This window comes from Gossypium hirsutum, chromosome A06, assembly GCF_007990345.1.
Source record: "Gossypium hirsutum isolate 1008001.06 chromosome A06, Gossypium_hirsutum_v2.1, whole genome shotgun sequence".
Taxonomy (NCBI): Eukaryota; Viridiplantae; Streptophyta; class Magnoliopsida; order Malvales; family Malvaceae; genus Gossypium; species Gossypium hirsutum.
This window is the reverse complement of record NC_053429.1, coordinates 27,888,329-27,903,477: the sequence shown is the minus strand read 5'-3', so window position 1 is coordinate 27,903,477 and position 15,149 is coordinate 27,888,329. Positions and strand designations below refer to the sequence as shown.

The 15,149-nt window shown below is 33.3% G+C and overlaps 1 protein-coding gene across 2 annotated transcripts; it reads left to right on the top strand.

Moving 5' to 3' along the window:
• The first annotated feature begins 417 nt into the window (after window positions 1-417).
• LOC107961641 (AT-rich interactive domain-containing protein 4) lies at window positions 418-6,705 on the top strand. 2 transcript variants are annotated; one of them, XM_016897707.2, is made up of 15 exons: window positions 418-1,482; window positions 1,579-1,770; window positions 1,975-2,028; window positions 2,281-2,369; window positions 2,586-2,853; window positions 2,947-3,003; window positions 3,651-3,682; window positions 3,872-4,007; window positions 4,081-4,254; window positions 4,571-5,122; window positions 5,275-5,412; window positions 5,488-5,586; window positions 5,736-5,836; window positions 5,916-6,006; window positions 6,310-6,705. In XM_016897707.2, exons 1-15 carry the CDS (start codon window positions 1,327-1,329, stop codon window positions 6,403-6,405), a joined length of 2,235 nt encoding a protein of 744 aa, XP_016753196.1. In that variant the 5' UTR covers window positions 418-1,326; the 3' UTR covers window positions 6,406-6,705. The 2 variants fall into 2 exon arrangements, with proteins under 2 accessions (XP_016753196.1, XP_016753195.1); XM_016897706.2 differs by having other exon boundaries at window positions 4,568-5,122.
• Window positions 6,706-15,149: the final 8,444 nt, after the last annotated feature.

Sequence of the window (15,149 nt, the reverse complement as noted above, 5' to 3'; positions counted from 1 at the left end):
GTTTTTATAGAATAAAAAAGATGAAATTGAGAAAAAAACCAAATGAAAGGAATAGCGAAAAAGAAAGTGGGGGAGTCAAATCCAGGGAACTGGGTCCCAGTTCGTACAAAGCGAGCAGTTCGAGTGCTCAACGAAGAACATATTTACCTGAAAAGAATTTTTGTTTTCGGGGCTTTTAAATTCTCATTAAAAAAAATAAGTACAAAATTTCAAGATTTCATATCATTCATTCCCAACACAAATTTACCCATGATGATCACCGTCATGATCATGATCATGGAGATGATAGTGATGAACTTGGAGGCTTGGACAATGAGAACAGAACCAAACCAACCATTCTAAATCTTTGTCCAAATAAAAAAAGAAAGAAAAGAAAATAGAAATACCCTTCATTTCGGTAGTATTGGACTTTGAAGTATAGTATTCAAGAACACAAAAAAGCAGATACAGAAACTTTTCACCTCCTCAAAGTTTGCGAATGAGTACAATGCATTAGTTATGATATCTTTTGAAGCACGGTAACTTGAAAGAAACAAATTATTAAAAAGTCAATTAAGAAATGGGCATTTCTTTTTCCTTTTTTTGTGGATTTCCTGATCAAACGGTTCATCAAATTGACTCTTTTTGACTTGGGAAACTGTAGTTATTAAAAATACAAACTGACAACAAAGAGAAAAAAAGGCTCTGGCTGGGCTTTTTTGATTTTTAATTAATTAACTTTGATTTTAATCGAATTTTGATTTTGATTTTGATTTTGATTTTGATTTTGATTTTGGGTTTTTTATTTTTGATTTTAATTTTTTTTTGTCAAAGGCGGTGCTAGTGGGGGATTGTTAGTGAAAGAAGGAATAAAGATGTGTCATTTCGGGTTTTTATTTATTTATTTGAGATTTCTTTATTATTTGGAAGTCTGACTCTTCTTAAAACTTAGGGTTCTTTTTTTACTTTCCGATTTTTGTTTTGGAAGGATTTGCTTCCTGAGAAATTTTCTCGGTATCTTCGTCTGGTTTGGTAATTTTGTTCATTCGGGTTCTCGATTCCCTTGTTTATTTCATCTGGATCGGTGGGATTTCTTCAGATTTTGAACTCTCCACCTTTGGTTTTTAGGGATTTTCAAGTGTCTCAAATACAAAGTGAAGTTCCTTTTTGCTCTGTGATAGAAGTTTGGAAAATCAGAGGTTTCGAGTAATAAGATTTGCAGTTGTCTTTTTAGGGTTTTGATTTGATTTCACAGTAATGTTTTAGGTTTTTGGGACTTCTTAAAGGGGCCATTGGTGCCTTGCACTTAGTGGCAAGTTTGGGTCTTGCTGAGTCTGGCATGTTTGAATGATGTTTAGTGCTCAAAGGTCTTCAAGGAACCATTGCAGTCTCCTTGCTATTCTTTGTGGTGGTGAAGTTTCTGATAATAAACAGAAGCAGCCAGTTTCTAATGATAAGTCCAGATACCCATTTCCAGAGATTGCTTCTTCAGGTCGCTTAGAGGTATATAAATCATGTTAATAGTTTTTAACCTTTTTTAACTGTTGACATTTTAGCAGAACTTCTTATAAACTTGCACTTTTACTTATTTAAATGCAGGTTCAGCTTCTGAACAATCCTAGCATCGATGAGGTTCGACGTGTTCTTGAATCGTCTGAGCCAAATGTAGTTTACTTACAAGGAGAGCAGAATCCTGATAGTGAAGAAATTGGTTATCTGGTTTGTGGAGATGTTCACTTGTCCACTCCAGAAGTTTTATACGGACTTTTTGGTTCCACATTGCCCACCACTGTTAGTGAGACATGATTTTCTTGTTACTTGTTTAATAAAGTTTATAGTTTGATCCCATTCTCCCTGAAATTATACGATGGGATTGTTTCATGCATGTTTCCTTTTGTTTTATACTTCCTTTTACTAGTTTTGCTGGTTTCAGACTTTCAGTGCTCATTTGAAGTTTATTATGTTTAGTTGATTTATTCTCAAATGTTTGTGCAGGTTTATTTAGAGACTCCCAACGGTGACAAATTGGCTGAGGCACTTCATTCCAAGGTAAAGTTATTGATCATGATCATAAAGTGAACAAATGGAAAATTGTTATATATATTTGATAAATTTCTTAAACCACCCTTAACTCCGCAAACCTCTAACTAATTATATACTCATCTGAGGAGGACCTTACGTGCCTAAATCCATTCGCTAACCTTAGGAGTCTTCAGCAACATCGGTGCCAATTGAGCTAGTATTAGTAGGCTGCTTTATATTTTTATTAAAGTTGTTGACATGTAATTTCTCCTCTGGCAGGGAGTCCCTTATGTTATATATTGGAAAAATACATTCTCGCCTTACACAGCTTCCCATTTTCGTCAAGCACTGTTGTCAGTGATACAAAGGTACTATCTCCTACTTCTGCTCATTATAGATAAAGCATGATTATTTTCCCTACCGTCCTTAATAGTGATTGTAGCGTGTTAGTTAATTTTGTGAATTTGGTTGATAAGGCAAATTATGCATTCCTTTTTCTGGCTTATTGAAGAATATAATCTACAAACTGGAAGTAACTTTACTTGAAGTGAGTACTAAAGCTTTGTAGTTTTGGTCTATTGCAGCTCATGTAGCCACACATGGGATGCATTTCAACTTGCCCATGCGTCTTTTAGATTATACTGTTTGCAGAACGACAATGCTTTTAATAGTCAGAAACAAAGTGTTAAGCCAGAACCGTGCCTGCTTGGCGACCCTCCTAGGATTGATGTTCCTCAATTGGAGGTAGATATGGAAGAGGAAGAAAGCTCCCCTGAAAATCTTCCTGCCATAAAGTTATATGATGATGATGTGACAATGAGGTTTCTCATTTGTGGATCTCCTTGCTCATTGGTAGGTTTGAGAGTTCTTCCTTTATTGAACCATAATCATATACTTTGTTCATCCTAGTTTGTATTTATTTGTTATTAACTGTATGCCCTGCAGGATGCATTCCTCTTGAGATCTTTGGAGGATGGACTTAATGCCCTATTGAGCATAGAAGTAAGTTTGTACAAGTGGCTCCCCCCCCTTTTTTTTTTTCCTCTTGAACTTGTATTATAATTTCCCTGTTTTGGCTTATATGCTTGTACTACCATCGTTTGAATATCATCATTTAAGAGATTACATTAGTTATGGCTGCATCTGGGTTATGTTACTTAGAATGACACCTAGTGAGCTTTTAATGCTGATAACAGCACAATATACTCCATTCTTGATCCCTTTTACCTTAAAAGTTACATATCTTCATCCTCTTTTCCTAATGGTTTCAAATGATAATTCTAGTTGGTCTTGCTTTACCACATTCTCTCTGAACAGCATTACGGCATCAGCGTTTTACCAACACCAATTTGCAAGGGTGCACATATTAGTGTCACCTTGATAGTCAAGATGCATAAGAAATAGATTGAGAATGAGATCAATACTGCTGTACATGCCTTCAAATTTAGTTGTACAAGGTTGCAAGTGCAATTGCTTAGCTGTAATGGGGTCTGATATTGTTTTATGTTCATACTAACATGTGGAGAAGAGCACCTAATTTCTTATAATTATAAAGTTATAGCATGTTATGTGTGTGAGAGAATAATCTGTGCTAATACCCCGAATCTGTTTTATATAATTATTTACATCCACTGCGGCATTTGTTTCAGATACGTGGGAGCAAGCTCCATAACAGAGCAAGGTATTGATAACTTTGAGCTAAATTACAGTTCCTTTGGTGATGGAGGGTCTCTTGCTTTGTTTAGGTTTAGATGTTGAGCGCTTGTAGCTCCAATTGCTTCTTTTATAGTTCACATTTTATACCTACTGGTACCTCCAAGTTTCTTGCGTGTCCTTATTATTGTCATACTAACATCATCTATTCTTACAGTGCTCCTCCTCCACCTCTTCAAGCGGGGACATTTTCTCGTGGTGTAGTGACCATGCGTTGTGATTTTTCAACCTGTAGTTCAGCTCACATATCACTTTTAGTATCTGGCAGTGCACAGACTTGTTTTAATGATCAGGCAAGTACTTCAGGTTTATTGCTAGTGTCATTACCTTAAATTAACACATGAAACTCTTGTTTTTTTGCCTCAGCTTTTAGAAAATCATATAAAAAATGAGCTTATTGAGAAGAGTAAGCTAGTCCATGCACAGTCAAGTTCTGAGGAAAGCAAATTGCCATCATCTGAGCCTCGTAGATCAGCCTCGATCGCCTGTGGAGCAAGTGTATTTGAGGTGTCCATGAAGGTTCCCACATGGGCTTCTCAGGTGTGATTCTCTTTAACCAATTTATTCTTTCTCTGAAACTTTTCTATATCTCTATGCATGTCCTGTATGCTTCATCCATGTGTGTTTCATGTTTTGTCATGGATGTTTATGTGAACTCCTTTGTTACTTTGTATCCTTTTTTACCATAAACTTCATTGAGGTATGGATAAACATTTGAAGGAGGAACTTTTACTGAATTATGCTCGGAAGAAATATCTATGAAGCCCTTCTTCATGAGGGTAATTCTGTTTGAGTTAGCATTATATTTTTTTTTCCTTGGATAAATCATTATCTGTTTCTGGAAATGGTTTAGCAGGTCTTGAGGCAACTTGCACCAGATGCATCCTACCGCAGTTTAGTTATGCTGGGGATTGCTAGCATTCAAGGTTTATCAGTTGCTTCGTTTGAAAAAGATGATGCCAAACGCCTACTTTTCTTTTGCACGGGCCGTGGAAAAGATCCCCTCTGGGCTAGTTCTGTAATTTCCAGATCTCCGAGCTGGTTGGTGCCTCCCGCACCTAGTCGTAAAAGATCAGAACCATGCAAAGGCACTAAACCTCTAAACTGTAATGTCATGGAAGGTATAAATGGTAATCCAAGACCGAAACCAAATGTTGCTGCAATGAGGCCAATTCCTCACACCCATCGTCATAAAATGCTTCCCTTTTCAAGACTTTTCGAGGTGGAGAAATATGATGGTGACCAGGGAAAGGTTTTCTTGCCGGTAGTTCCTGTAAAGCAACCTACTCCGGTTACAAATCGTAAAACCTTGTCAAGTTCTTACCAGGCCCAGCAGATCATCTCTTTGAATCCATTACCTCTCAAGAAACACGGTTGTGGTAGAGCTCCAATACAGGTTTGCACAGAGGTTAGTCATCTTCTCAGAGTTTGGGTTAAGATTTTGCCAATATGGCTGCATTATGATGCAAAATAATTATTAAATTTTCATAATTTAGTATCTCTTTTTGTTTGTTCTTGTAATATATATATTTATTCTCCTGTTGGATTATTTTCTGGCAGGAGGAATTTTTGAGAGATGTAATGCAGTTTCTGATTCTCCGGGGACATACTCGCCTTGTTCCTCAAGGTGGATTAGCCGAGTTTCCTGATGCCATTCTGAATGCTAAGCGTCTCGATCTCTTTAACTTATATAGAGAGGTAGGATACACTTTTTGCTAAATATGAATGAAAACCTGGCAAAAAAAATTGTTTTAAAAATGATTTCCCATACAGGTGGTGTCAAGAGGAGGCTTCAATGTTGGGAATGGCATAAATTGGAAGGGACAAGTTTTTTCGAAGATGCGCAATCACACATTGACAAATAGAATGACTGTATGTTTTCGTTTTTAGCCTTAAGGCACAGCTTAAAGATAGTTTGCAATTTCTGATCCTTGAAGTATTTCAAATGACATATGAATGCTTTACATCATTTCATTCTACTGAGTTTTTGCATTCGTTCTTGTTTACCTCTAATTACTTAGGGAGTGGGCAACACTCTGAAAAGACATTATGAGACTTACCTTTTAGAGTATGAATTGGCTCATGATGATGTAGATGGAGAATGCTGCTTGTTGTGTCACAGGTCCTTTTCTTCCTCTCTCTATATACATATATGGAATTGTTTACAGTAGTGACACTGGAGATTTTTTGTATGGTAACAGTAGTGCAGCAGGCGATTGGGTTAATTGTGGAGTTTGCGGTGAGTGGGCTCACTTCGGCTGTGATAGGCGGCAGGGTCTTGGAGCCTTTAAGGTAATGTTTACCCTTCTCAAAAATTTCTTGTCAAGAGATGAATATGGATAGCCAAGCTATAAGGACACTTGTATAAAGTGAAAAATGGTATCATTGTTTGCAAATTTTGAGTTGATTGCTGGTTGCTCCATTTGGCCCATGCAACGATCTCTTTGCATTACTTATTATTTTTATTGAACTACTTCCATTGTATTCATTAGACCCGTCGGGTTGGTTTTGATTTTGACAAAATTTGGATCAGTTCAATTTGGGATTTTCACCTGAATTCACATCTCTAATATGCATTCATATTGTGAAATGCAGGATTATGCTAAAACAGATGGGCTGGAGTACGTTTGTCCACACTGTAGCATCTCAAATTTGAAGAAAAAAACCCAGAAAACTGTGAATGGTTACTGACAGTCAAGCTTCGACTCACACTTTAGATTAGATTCCCCTTTTACTTCTTCAAATAAGTTTAAGGCACCATAACCATATTAGTGAGAAATGTAATTATTGTATTTTATTTCTCCATTGTTGTTCTCATATATTTATATATAGTCGTTAGCCATAGTCATAGATGATATGCCATCAACGAGGCCTCCAATCCCCCCCCCCCAAAGATTTTTGTATTCTGAAGCAAGAGTAAACCATATTCTTATTAACACTTAATCAAATTTCACGAGGTAGTTTTGTCCTCGTAGTAGATTGCAAGAACCATCAAATGGGTAGATAACATGATCTTTTGAGATGCCAGTTTTATTTTTATTTTTATTATTTTTATGTTAAGCTGATGTTTTCTTTTTGGTACATAAATCAATTCCAAAAGGAACACAAAAGGAATGTTCGCAGTTTTCCCCCCTCTTTTTACTTTTTTCCTTCCTGTCTGGCTTGTTTTGAGAAAACCCTGCATGAATATCATTGAATGATTGACTTAATTCGTCTTTGATGTTCCTCGGACAAAATTTCTTCATTTCTTCTCTATGGTAATTATCGAATATTTTGCTTGCGCATACGAATCAAAGATTAGAAGTCTTCTGCAAATCATGATCATATTATTGTTGTCCTTATAATGATTTCCCTTCTAAACCAACTTACGTCTCCCTTGTTTATAATTGCAAGAGACAAAGGCCAAATGACGTTCAAACTCTCTTCTTCAGTTCTCTTTGATTCCTATATCCGAAAGTTTTAACATTTTCTCATTGTTTGCTTCAATGATAGAAAATACAAGCTTCTGATCTAGCCTTGTGTTTTAAGTGGATTAAATACAAGGAAGTTTCTTGTCTCTCGTATCTTTGTTGCCAGTGAAAGATCCCATCTCATATGGAATCCAAGCTAAAAGCTTGAATTCTCAACGAGGATAGTCTTCCAAACATTGTGGCTCTAACGTATTCATAGTTAACAAATATATGCTCCTATGACTCGATTTCGCCATCACAAAAGGAATATATAGTTGTCACATCAAGGATTTCCTTGCCAACCCCCTCTGATTGCGATGCTCCTGTAGCACATTTTCATGGGAAGATAATAATAAGTTTGTAGAGTTAGAGGTTTTCTTGGGTCAGATTAGGTTGGATTTAAGTTATGTCTAAGTATAAATTAATATATTTTATATTGGTCCAAGCACGGTTCAATCCGAAATATGAGCTTAAAGTTTTGCCAAGTCGGTCCATATTTGTAAATAGTTAATCAAAACCTATTTAAATTCACATGTATTATTATTTTTTAAATAAAAAATTATTTTATTTTTAATTTAATATTTTTATTAAAATTTTATACATAGTCATTTTAACGTTTCTTAATGTTTACATTATAATAGTATTATGTATTATAAAAATATAATTTTTATATGTTATAAATAATATAATATTCACAAACTTAAAAAAAATGGGTTAAGATAGGCTCAGGGCTCGAGTTTTGAATGTTCAAGCTTAAACTCGATCCGTATTTTAAACATGTCTAATTTTTTTATCTAAGTCCATTTTTAGGACCTAATATTTTTACCTAAACTCTCTTAAATTTCGGTCGGATATTCAGACTTGGATGCATAACTCAATCCATAAAGGGGTTTACGAGAAATTAACCCAGACACTACTTTATAGGTTTCTTATAGAATTCTCTTTTAAATCCAACTTATGTAGTAATAGGTTAAATTAACGGAGAAACTCCTATTAGAATCATATTTCCAAATGATTCTGTCATCACCTTCCAAAAATGAAAAGGAACAACTTAAAAGGTCATGTCAAGTTTTCTCACCAAAGGTTGTATTTATGAGTCTTTGATCCCATTATCGTCCATTGTGCTTTATTAGGGTACTTATTGATTTATGAATATTTGCATTATCAACGTTTAGGAAGGTAGATCCATTTGGAGCTGAAGTGACATTGTAGTTTGTTACCCTAAGATTTGAACATCTTTCCTATGTATCTCATTTCCTTTCGGAGTGCCTTTCTAGATCAAAGAATATGAAGGCTTTTTAATAACTAGCTGGAAAAAGACACTCTTATTCTATTTAGCTTTAAACACAAATGATATAATTGTTATTTGGTTTGTTAGTAATCTCGACGCCGATTTTGCCAAAAGAGCTTTGAAAATAAAATAAAATAAAATAAAATAAAATAAAATAAAGAACACACAAATTTTTACGTGGAAATCCTTTCGGGAAAAAATCACGGGCAGAGGAGAAAAAAATTCACTATGTCGAATTCGAATAATTACAAGAGAAATAGACTATGTCTATTTATAGGCTTGTAAAGCTATATTCTAGTAAGACTGAAACACCTTATTCTAATCAATATAAAATAGATGAAGTTTAATAAGGTTTAAAAAACCTTATTCTAAAATAAAATAAAATAAAAGAAGTTTAGTTCTATATGGATTTTACTTTTATTTTATTTTACCACTATATTTTATTTAAATAAGGATTCGAGTCATTTAATTCTAACAATCTCCATCTTGACACGAATTCTCAATGAACAAGTTCTTCATCGCGAACTCTTAACGAACAAGTTCTCAACCTCCTCCATAAAATCCCTTAAGGGTTTAACTTCAACAATGGACACCAACCAAGTCTAAGCAATGCTCAAACCAAGTCTAAGCAATGCTCAAACTTGGTTATAGGAAGTGACTTAGTTATCATATTTGCAGGATTTTCATGAGTACTAATTTTGCTCATAACAATATCACCACGAGCAATAATATCACGAAAAAAATGATATCGAACATCAATGTGTTTTGTTCTCTCATGAAACATTTGATCTTTTGTAAGGAAGATTGCACTCTAACTGTCACAAAATACAATACTGATTTGAAGCTCTTCATTGAGTTCACTAAAGAGTCCCTTCAACCAGATAGCTTTTTTACAACCCTCAGTAATTGCCATGTACTCAGCTTCAGTGGTAGACAAAGCGACTGTAGTTTGCAAAGTGGCTTTCCAACTGATTGTACAACCTCCGATTGTAAAGACATAACCTGTGAGAGATCTTCTTCTATCAAGGTCTCCAGCAAAATCAGCATCAACATACCCAATGACTCCATCTCTAGTTCTTCCAAACTGTAAGCAAACATCAGTAGTACCTCGTAAGTATCTTAAAATCCACTGAACTACTTTCTAGTGTTCTTTATCGGGATTCGCCATGTATCTGCTAACTACACTTACTGCATATGATAAATTTGGATGTGAACAAACCATAGCATACATGAGAGATCCCACTACACTAGAGTATGGAACATGTGACATGTACTCAATCTCATCATTTGATTGTGTAGAAAAAGCTGATGAAAGTCTAAAATGGGCTGCTAAATGAGTACTAACAAGTTTAGCACTCTGCATATTGAACCTGCAAAGAACTTTCTCAATGTATCCCTTCTGACTTAGGTACAATTTACTTGCTTTTCTATCTCCGAGAATCTCCATACCAAGTAACTTTTTTGCTGGTCCTAAATCTTTCATCTCAAATTCTTTACTTAGTTGGGCTTTGACCTTTCTTATCTCTTCTTTATCTTTTGCTGCTATCAACATGTCATCAACATATAGAAGTAGATAAACAAAAGAACCATCACTGTTTTTCTTAAAGTAAACACAATTGTTAAAACACTTCTTTTGAAATCATGAGAAGTCATAAAGGAATCAAACCTCTTGTACCTCTGTCTTGGTGACTGTTTCAAACCGTAAAGGAACTTTTTCAGCAAGCAAACATAATCCTCTTTTTCTGAGACTGTAAAATCCTCTAGTTGTTGTATGTAAATATCCTCCTCAAGTTCTCCATGTAAAAATGCAGTTTTTACATCTAACTGCTCAAACTCCAAATCATGCATGGCCACAATACCAAGCAAAGCTCGAATCGAACTATTCTTAACAACTAGGGAGAACACATCTGTGACGTCCACTTCTGGAATTTGAATGGAACCCTTTGCAACAAGCCTTGCTTTATATCTAGGTTCTTCAACTCTTGGAGTCCCTTCTTTCTTTTTAAACATCCATTTACAACGAACAGCCTTTTTACCTTTAGGAAGTTTCACAAGATCCCATGTTCTATTTTTGTGGAGTGATTCCATCTCCTCTTGCATAGCAAACATCCACTTTTCTGAGTTTTCACAGCTAACCGTCTCAGAATAATTAGATGGCTCTTGATTCCTCTCTATATCTTCAGCCACGTTTAAAGCATAAGCAACTAGATTAGCCTTAGATACTTCTTTGGAGGTTTAATTTCTCTTCTACTTCTGTTTTTGGCGATAGAGTATTGCAGTGAAGAAGCAACTCTATTCTCAATTTTTGTACTGGCTTGAGGAGTCAACTCTGTATTAATCTAATGCTCCACCTGCTTTTGATTTTCTTCATTAGAAGAGTCTTTAAGAGATAAGTTAGGCAGCATATGTAATGACCCAAAATCCGTAGGCATCGGAAAAGTACATTATCGGGCCTCCGTCTTAGTGAAACATGTTTGTAAATAATTATTAAGAATAATTATAAGTCCAGTAGTGTGTTTAATTAGGTTTTAATTAAGTGAAATTAGCTCAATTTAGAGTAATTAGTAAAAAGGACTAAATTGAATAAGGGGTAAAAATTGAATTATAGAGTAATAGAAAATAAAAAGGACTAAAATGATTAAGCCATTTATATGAAATGAGGCGGGATATATGCATTAAAATCTAAAATTTTTGTTTTAATTATATATATATATTATATTATGTTATGTTAATTTATAGTATTATTAATTTATAGCTTAAATAAGTAAATAAACCAAAACATGCCAATTGTATGGTTATAATTAAATATATGTGTAAAATATAAGAAAATACACTTGTAATATATTTGTATATTTTTTTAAAATAATAAGTAAAAGATATTTATTGATTATTATTATTTAATTGATATTATATTAGTGAATAAATTAATAAGTTGACAAATGTAGGATAATGAGATGATACATGTGTAATAAAATGTATAATACAATTCTAATAAAAGTATTATTTATTAAGTAGATATTTATTATTTATTATTAATAAGTTAAAGATATTTATTAGATAAATAATTAAAATTATAAGATTTTTGGTATGAAAAACAAATTAGATAATGACATTTGTAATAATATGAATATATACATTTGTATTATAATTATGTATTTACTTAAATTTTAAGTTAAAGATATTTATTAATTAAATATTGATATTATAAGATTTTTATTTGTTAAATACATAAAAGAAAGACAAATGGATGGTAATAATAGTGTACAAATGTACAAAAATACATGTATACAAATGTATTAATTACATTGTTATTAAATAGATATTTTATAATTATTAAATTAATAATAATCTATATTAGTTAAATGATAAAATAATACAAAGAAAATAAAATATAAAAGAAAAACAAAGAAACCAAGGAAACAAAACAGAAAACAGGGGAAGAAAAAGAAAGAAAGAAAAGAAAAAGGAAAAATTAGGGTTTTAAGGTTTAAAGCTTTGATTGGTAACTCAATTAAGCCCTTTTTACTTAATTTTGATGTTTTAGAAGCTTTAGAACAAAGTTTTGATGAAATTAAGTTGAAGTTTTGAAAGTTTTTAGGTTTTTGAACATAGTTCATGTTGAATAAAGCAATGAATTAGGGATTTAATTGAATGAATTTTAAGTTAGAATTTATTAAAGGATTAAATTGTAAACTAAGCTATAAGTTTTGAGTTTTAGGGATTAAATTGAAATAAATTCGAAATTATGAAAATATGATAAAAATTAAATAGTTAAATGTGAGTTTGGTAAGAAATTGAGTAGCAAAAAGGTATGAATTGAGAAAGAAAAATATATAGGTTTAGTTAGGATTAAATTGGAATTAAAGTAAAAGTTAGATAAAAATTTCAGCAATTAAATTGTGTTGTGTTAATGATTGTGAAATTATTTTAATTGTTTGTAGCTAATATCGAGCCTGAAGCATCGGCCCAAAAAAGAAAAGAAAAGATCGTCGAGGATTAAATCCAAAGAGAATTTTGGTTTGTATCACTATAACTCAAGCTTTATAATTAATATGTGTTTAATTTAATATGTATGTGTGGTAAGTATTTTAAGGTAAGTATTTAATGAACTGATAAAATTTGTGATTAGGTATTAAAATTGAGAGTGATATTAAACTGAATTATGGGATATTGAATATTGTTTTGAATATCGAATTGAACTGTGAAATTACTGAATATTGTTACGTATACTGCATTGAACTATAAAATTTCTGATGAAACGAATTACTGTATTACTGTGAAAATTGATCGAAATAATAAATTATAATTAATATTGAATAGAAATGGAAAGTTGTACTAAAAAAATGATTTAAATACCTTATTAACTAGTCGGGCTAGTCGGATATAGTTGGCATGCCATAGGATATGGAAGAGTACAGGTTTTTGCTGGCTTACTGATTAGGCACTTATCTGCTGTTACTGCTACTGATTCAACACTTTATATGTCGAATACTGTTACCGTTACAGATTCAGCACTTTGTGTGTTGAATACTGTTGCTGTTACTGTTACTGCTACTGTTACTAATTACTATTTAGGTACTGTGTACCTTTAAGGCACAATGTACCGTACATGTGTGTTGGTTGGAATCCGTGTATCTGCCGAATCCGAGTCAAGTTAATAGGGATAAATGAAATAAATTTACTGATAAAACTAAATTTGAATGATGTGGCATATGTGAAAGGTGAGAATTGAAATAAAAAAAAATAAGAATGGTATATATATTCAAATGATAACATAAAAAGATTGAATTGTTCATTAAATGATGATAATTGTAATGTAAAAGTATGTGTGTGATTTAATGTATTTAATTATAATTTGAATTAGAGTGATATCATTGAGTATATGCATGCTCAGCGTACGGTTGTTTCCGTGCGCAGGTTGTAGAAGTCAAGTATTGAACCAGCATCCAAAGCCAGATCCGACTTCAGTAAACTTTTGGTGATGTATGTTTTTCTTTTGGTAATGTGGCATGTACATAGGATGTGTATAAAGATTATTATGTTTTGAATATAAATGGTTAAAAATGTTAGTAATACAAGTCTAAGAATTATAATGAAAGAAGTTTATCCATTTCAATTTAATTGGTATATTGATAAATTTAAATTGATATTATATTGATTCAGTTTGATTAGAAAGTATTTAGAATAGAAAATGAGTATGTGAGTTGGTTGAATTGGTTATGTTTGAAAAGGATACGGTTTTAATTACAGAGAGTTTTATGTAAAAATAAGCAGAAATGCTGTCGAAATTTATGTAAAAAAAAATTCGGAGTACTTGAATGAGTTCCGTTTCATTTTTAATACATGTTTTAGAATTCGAGAGTTCATTATAAGGACTTAGTTATTAAATTATACCATGAATGTTATTTTATTTATGAGTTATTCGTAAGTTGTCTGATATGTCCGGTAATGCCTCGTAACTCATTTTCGGCGACGATTCGGGGTTAGGGGGTGTTATAGCATAGCTGTTTCATCAAAAATAACATCTCTGGTAATCACAACTTTTCTCTTTTCAGGACACCATAACTTATACCCTTTTACACCAGGTTTATAACCAAGAAAAACACATTTAATGGATCTCGGTTCCAATTTTCCATTATCAACTTGAGCATACGCAGGACAGCCAAAAATCTTTAAATCAGAATAATTTGCAGGATTACCAGACCATACCTCTTGCGGAGTCTTTTTCTCAATGGCAACGGATGGGGATCGATTGATAAAAAAAATGCAATAGAGGCTGTTTCGGCCCAAAACGACTTTGGTAAGTTGGCATTTGACAACATACATCGAACCTTCTCCATGATCGTTCTGTTCATTCGTTCTGCAATGCCATTTTGCTGCGAAGTATGGCGAACTGTCAAGTGTCTCACGATCCCTTCTGACTTGCATAATCTATTAAACTCATCAGAACAGAACTATAAGCCATTGTTTGTGTGGAGGTATTTTATTTGTTTTCCCGTCTGTTTTTCAATAATAATTTTTCAAAGACTTAAATGCTGAAAACACATCGCTTTTCTGCTTTAAGAAGAACGCCCAAATTTTTTTGGAAAAATCATCAATAAAGGTTAGCATATATTAGCTCTACCTCTCGAAGGCACTCTAGATGGCCCCCACAGATTAGAATGAATATACTCCAATGTTCCCTTCGTGTTATGGATTCCTTTAGTGAATCGAACTCTCTTTTGCTTCCCAAACACACGGTGCTCACAGAAATTCATTTTGCAAATTCCTTGCCCATCAAGAAGTCCTTTTTTGCTCAATTCTGCCATGCCATTCTCACTCATATGCCCTAATCGCATATGCCAAAGCTTAGTAATATCATCATCTGATAAGGAAGAGGAAGCGACAGCTGCATCACCAATAACAGTAGAACCCTGCAAAACATATAACTTGGCAGTCTTTCTCTACCCTTTCATCGCAATAAGGGAACCTTTGGAAATCTTTAAAACCTCACTTTCAGCTGTGTATCTGTAACCTTTTGAATCAAGAGTAATCAACGAAATTAAATTTCTTTTTAATTCTGGAACATGTCGTACGCCACTAAGTGTTCTGACAACTCCATCAAATATCTTAACTTTAATTGTTCCAACACTTGTGATTTTACACGAAACATTATTTCCCATCAAAACAAGACCTTCAGACACTGTTTCGTAAGT

Excerpts from the sequence above, each read along its gene's own strand:
- LOC107961641 (XM_016897706.2), top strand. The coding sequence starts at position 1,327 with ATGATGTTTAGTGCTCAAAGGTCTTCAAGGAACCATTGCAGTCTCCTT. Across the intron at positions 1,483-1,578 it reads CTTCTTCAGGTCGCTTAGAG|GTTCAGCTTCTGAACAATCC; the intron begins GTATATAAATCA and ends ATTTAAATGCAG. Across the intron at positions 3,004-3,650 it reads ATGCCCTATTGAGCATAGAA|ATACGTGGGAGCAAGCTCCA; the intron begins GTAAGTTTGTAC and ends CATTTGTTTCAG.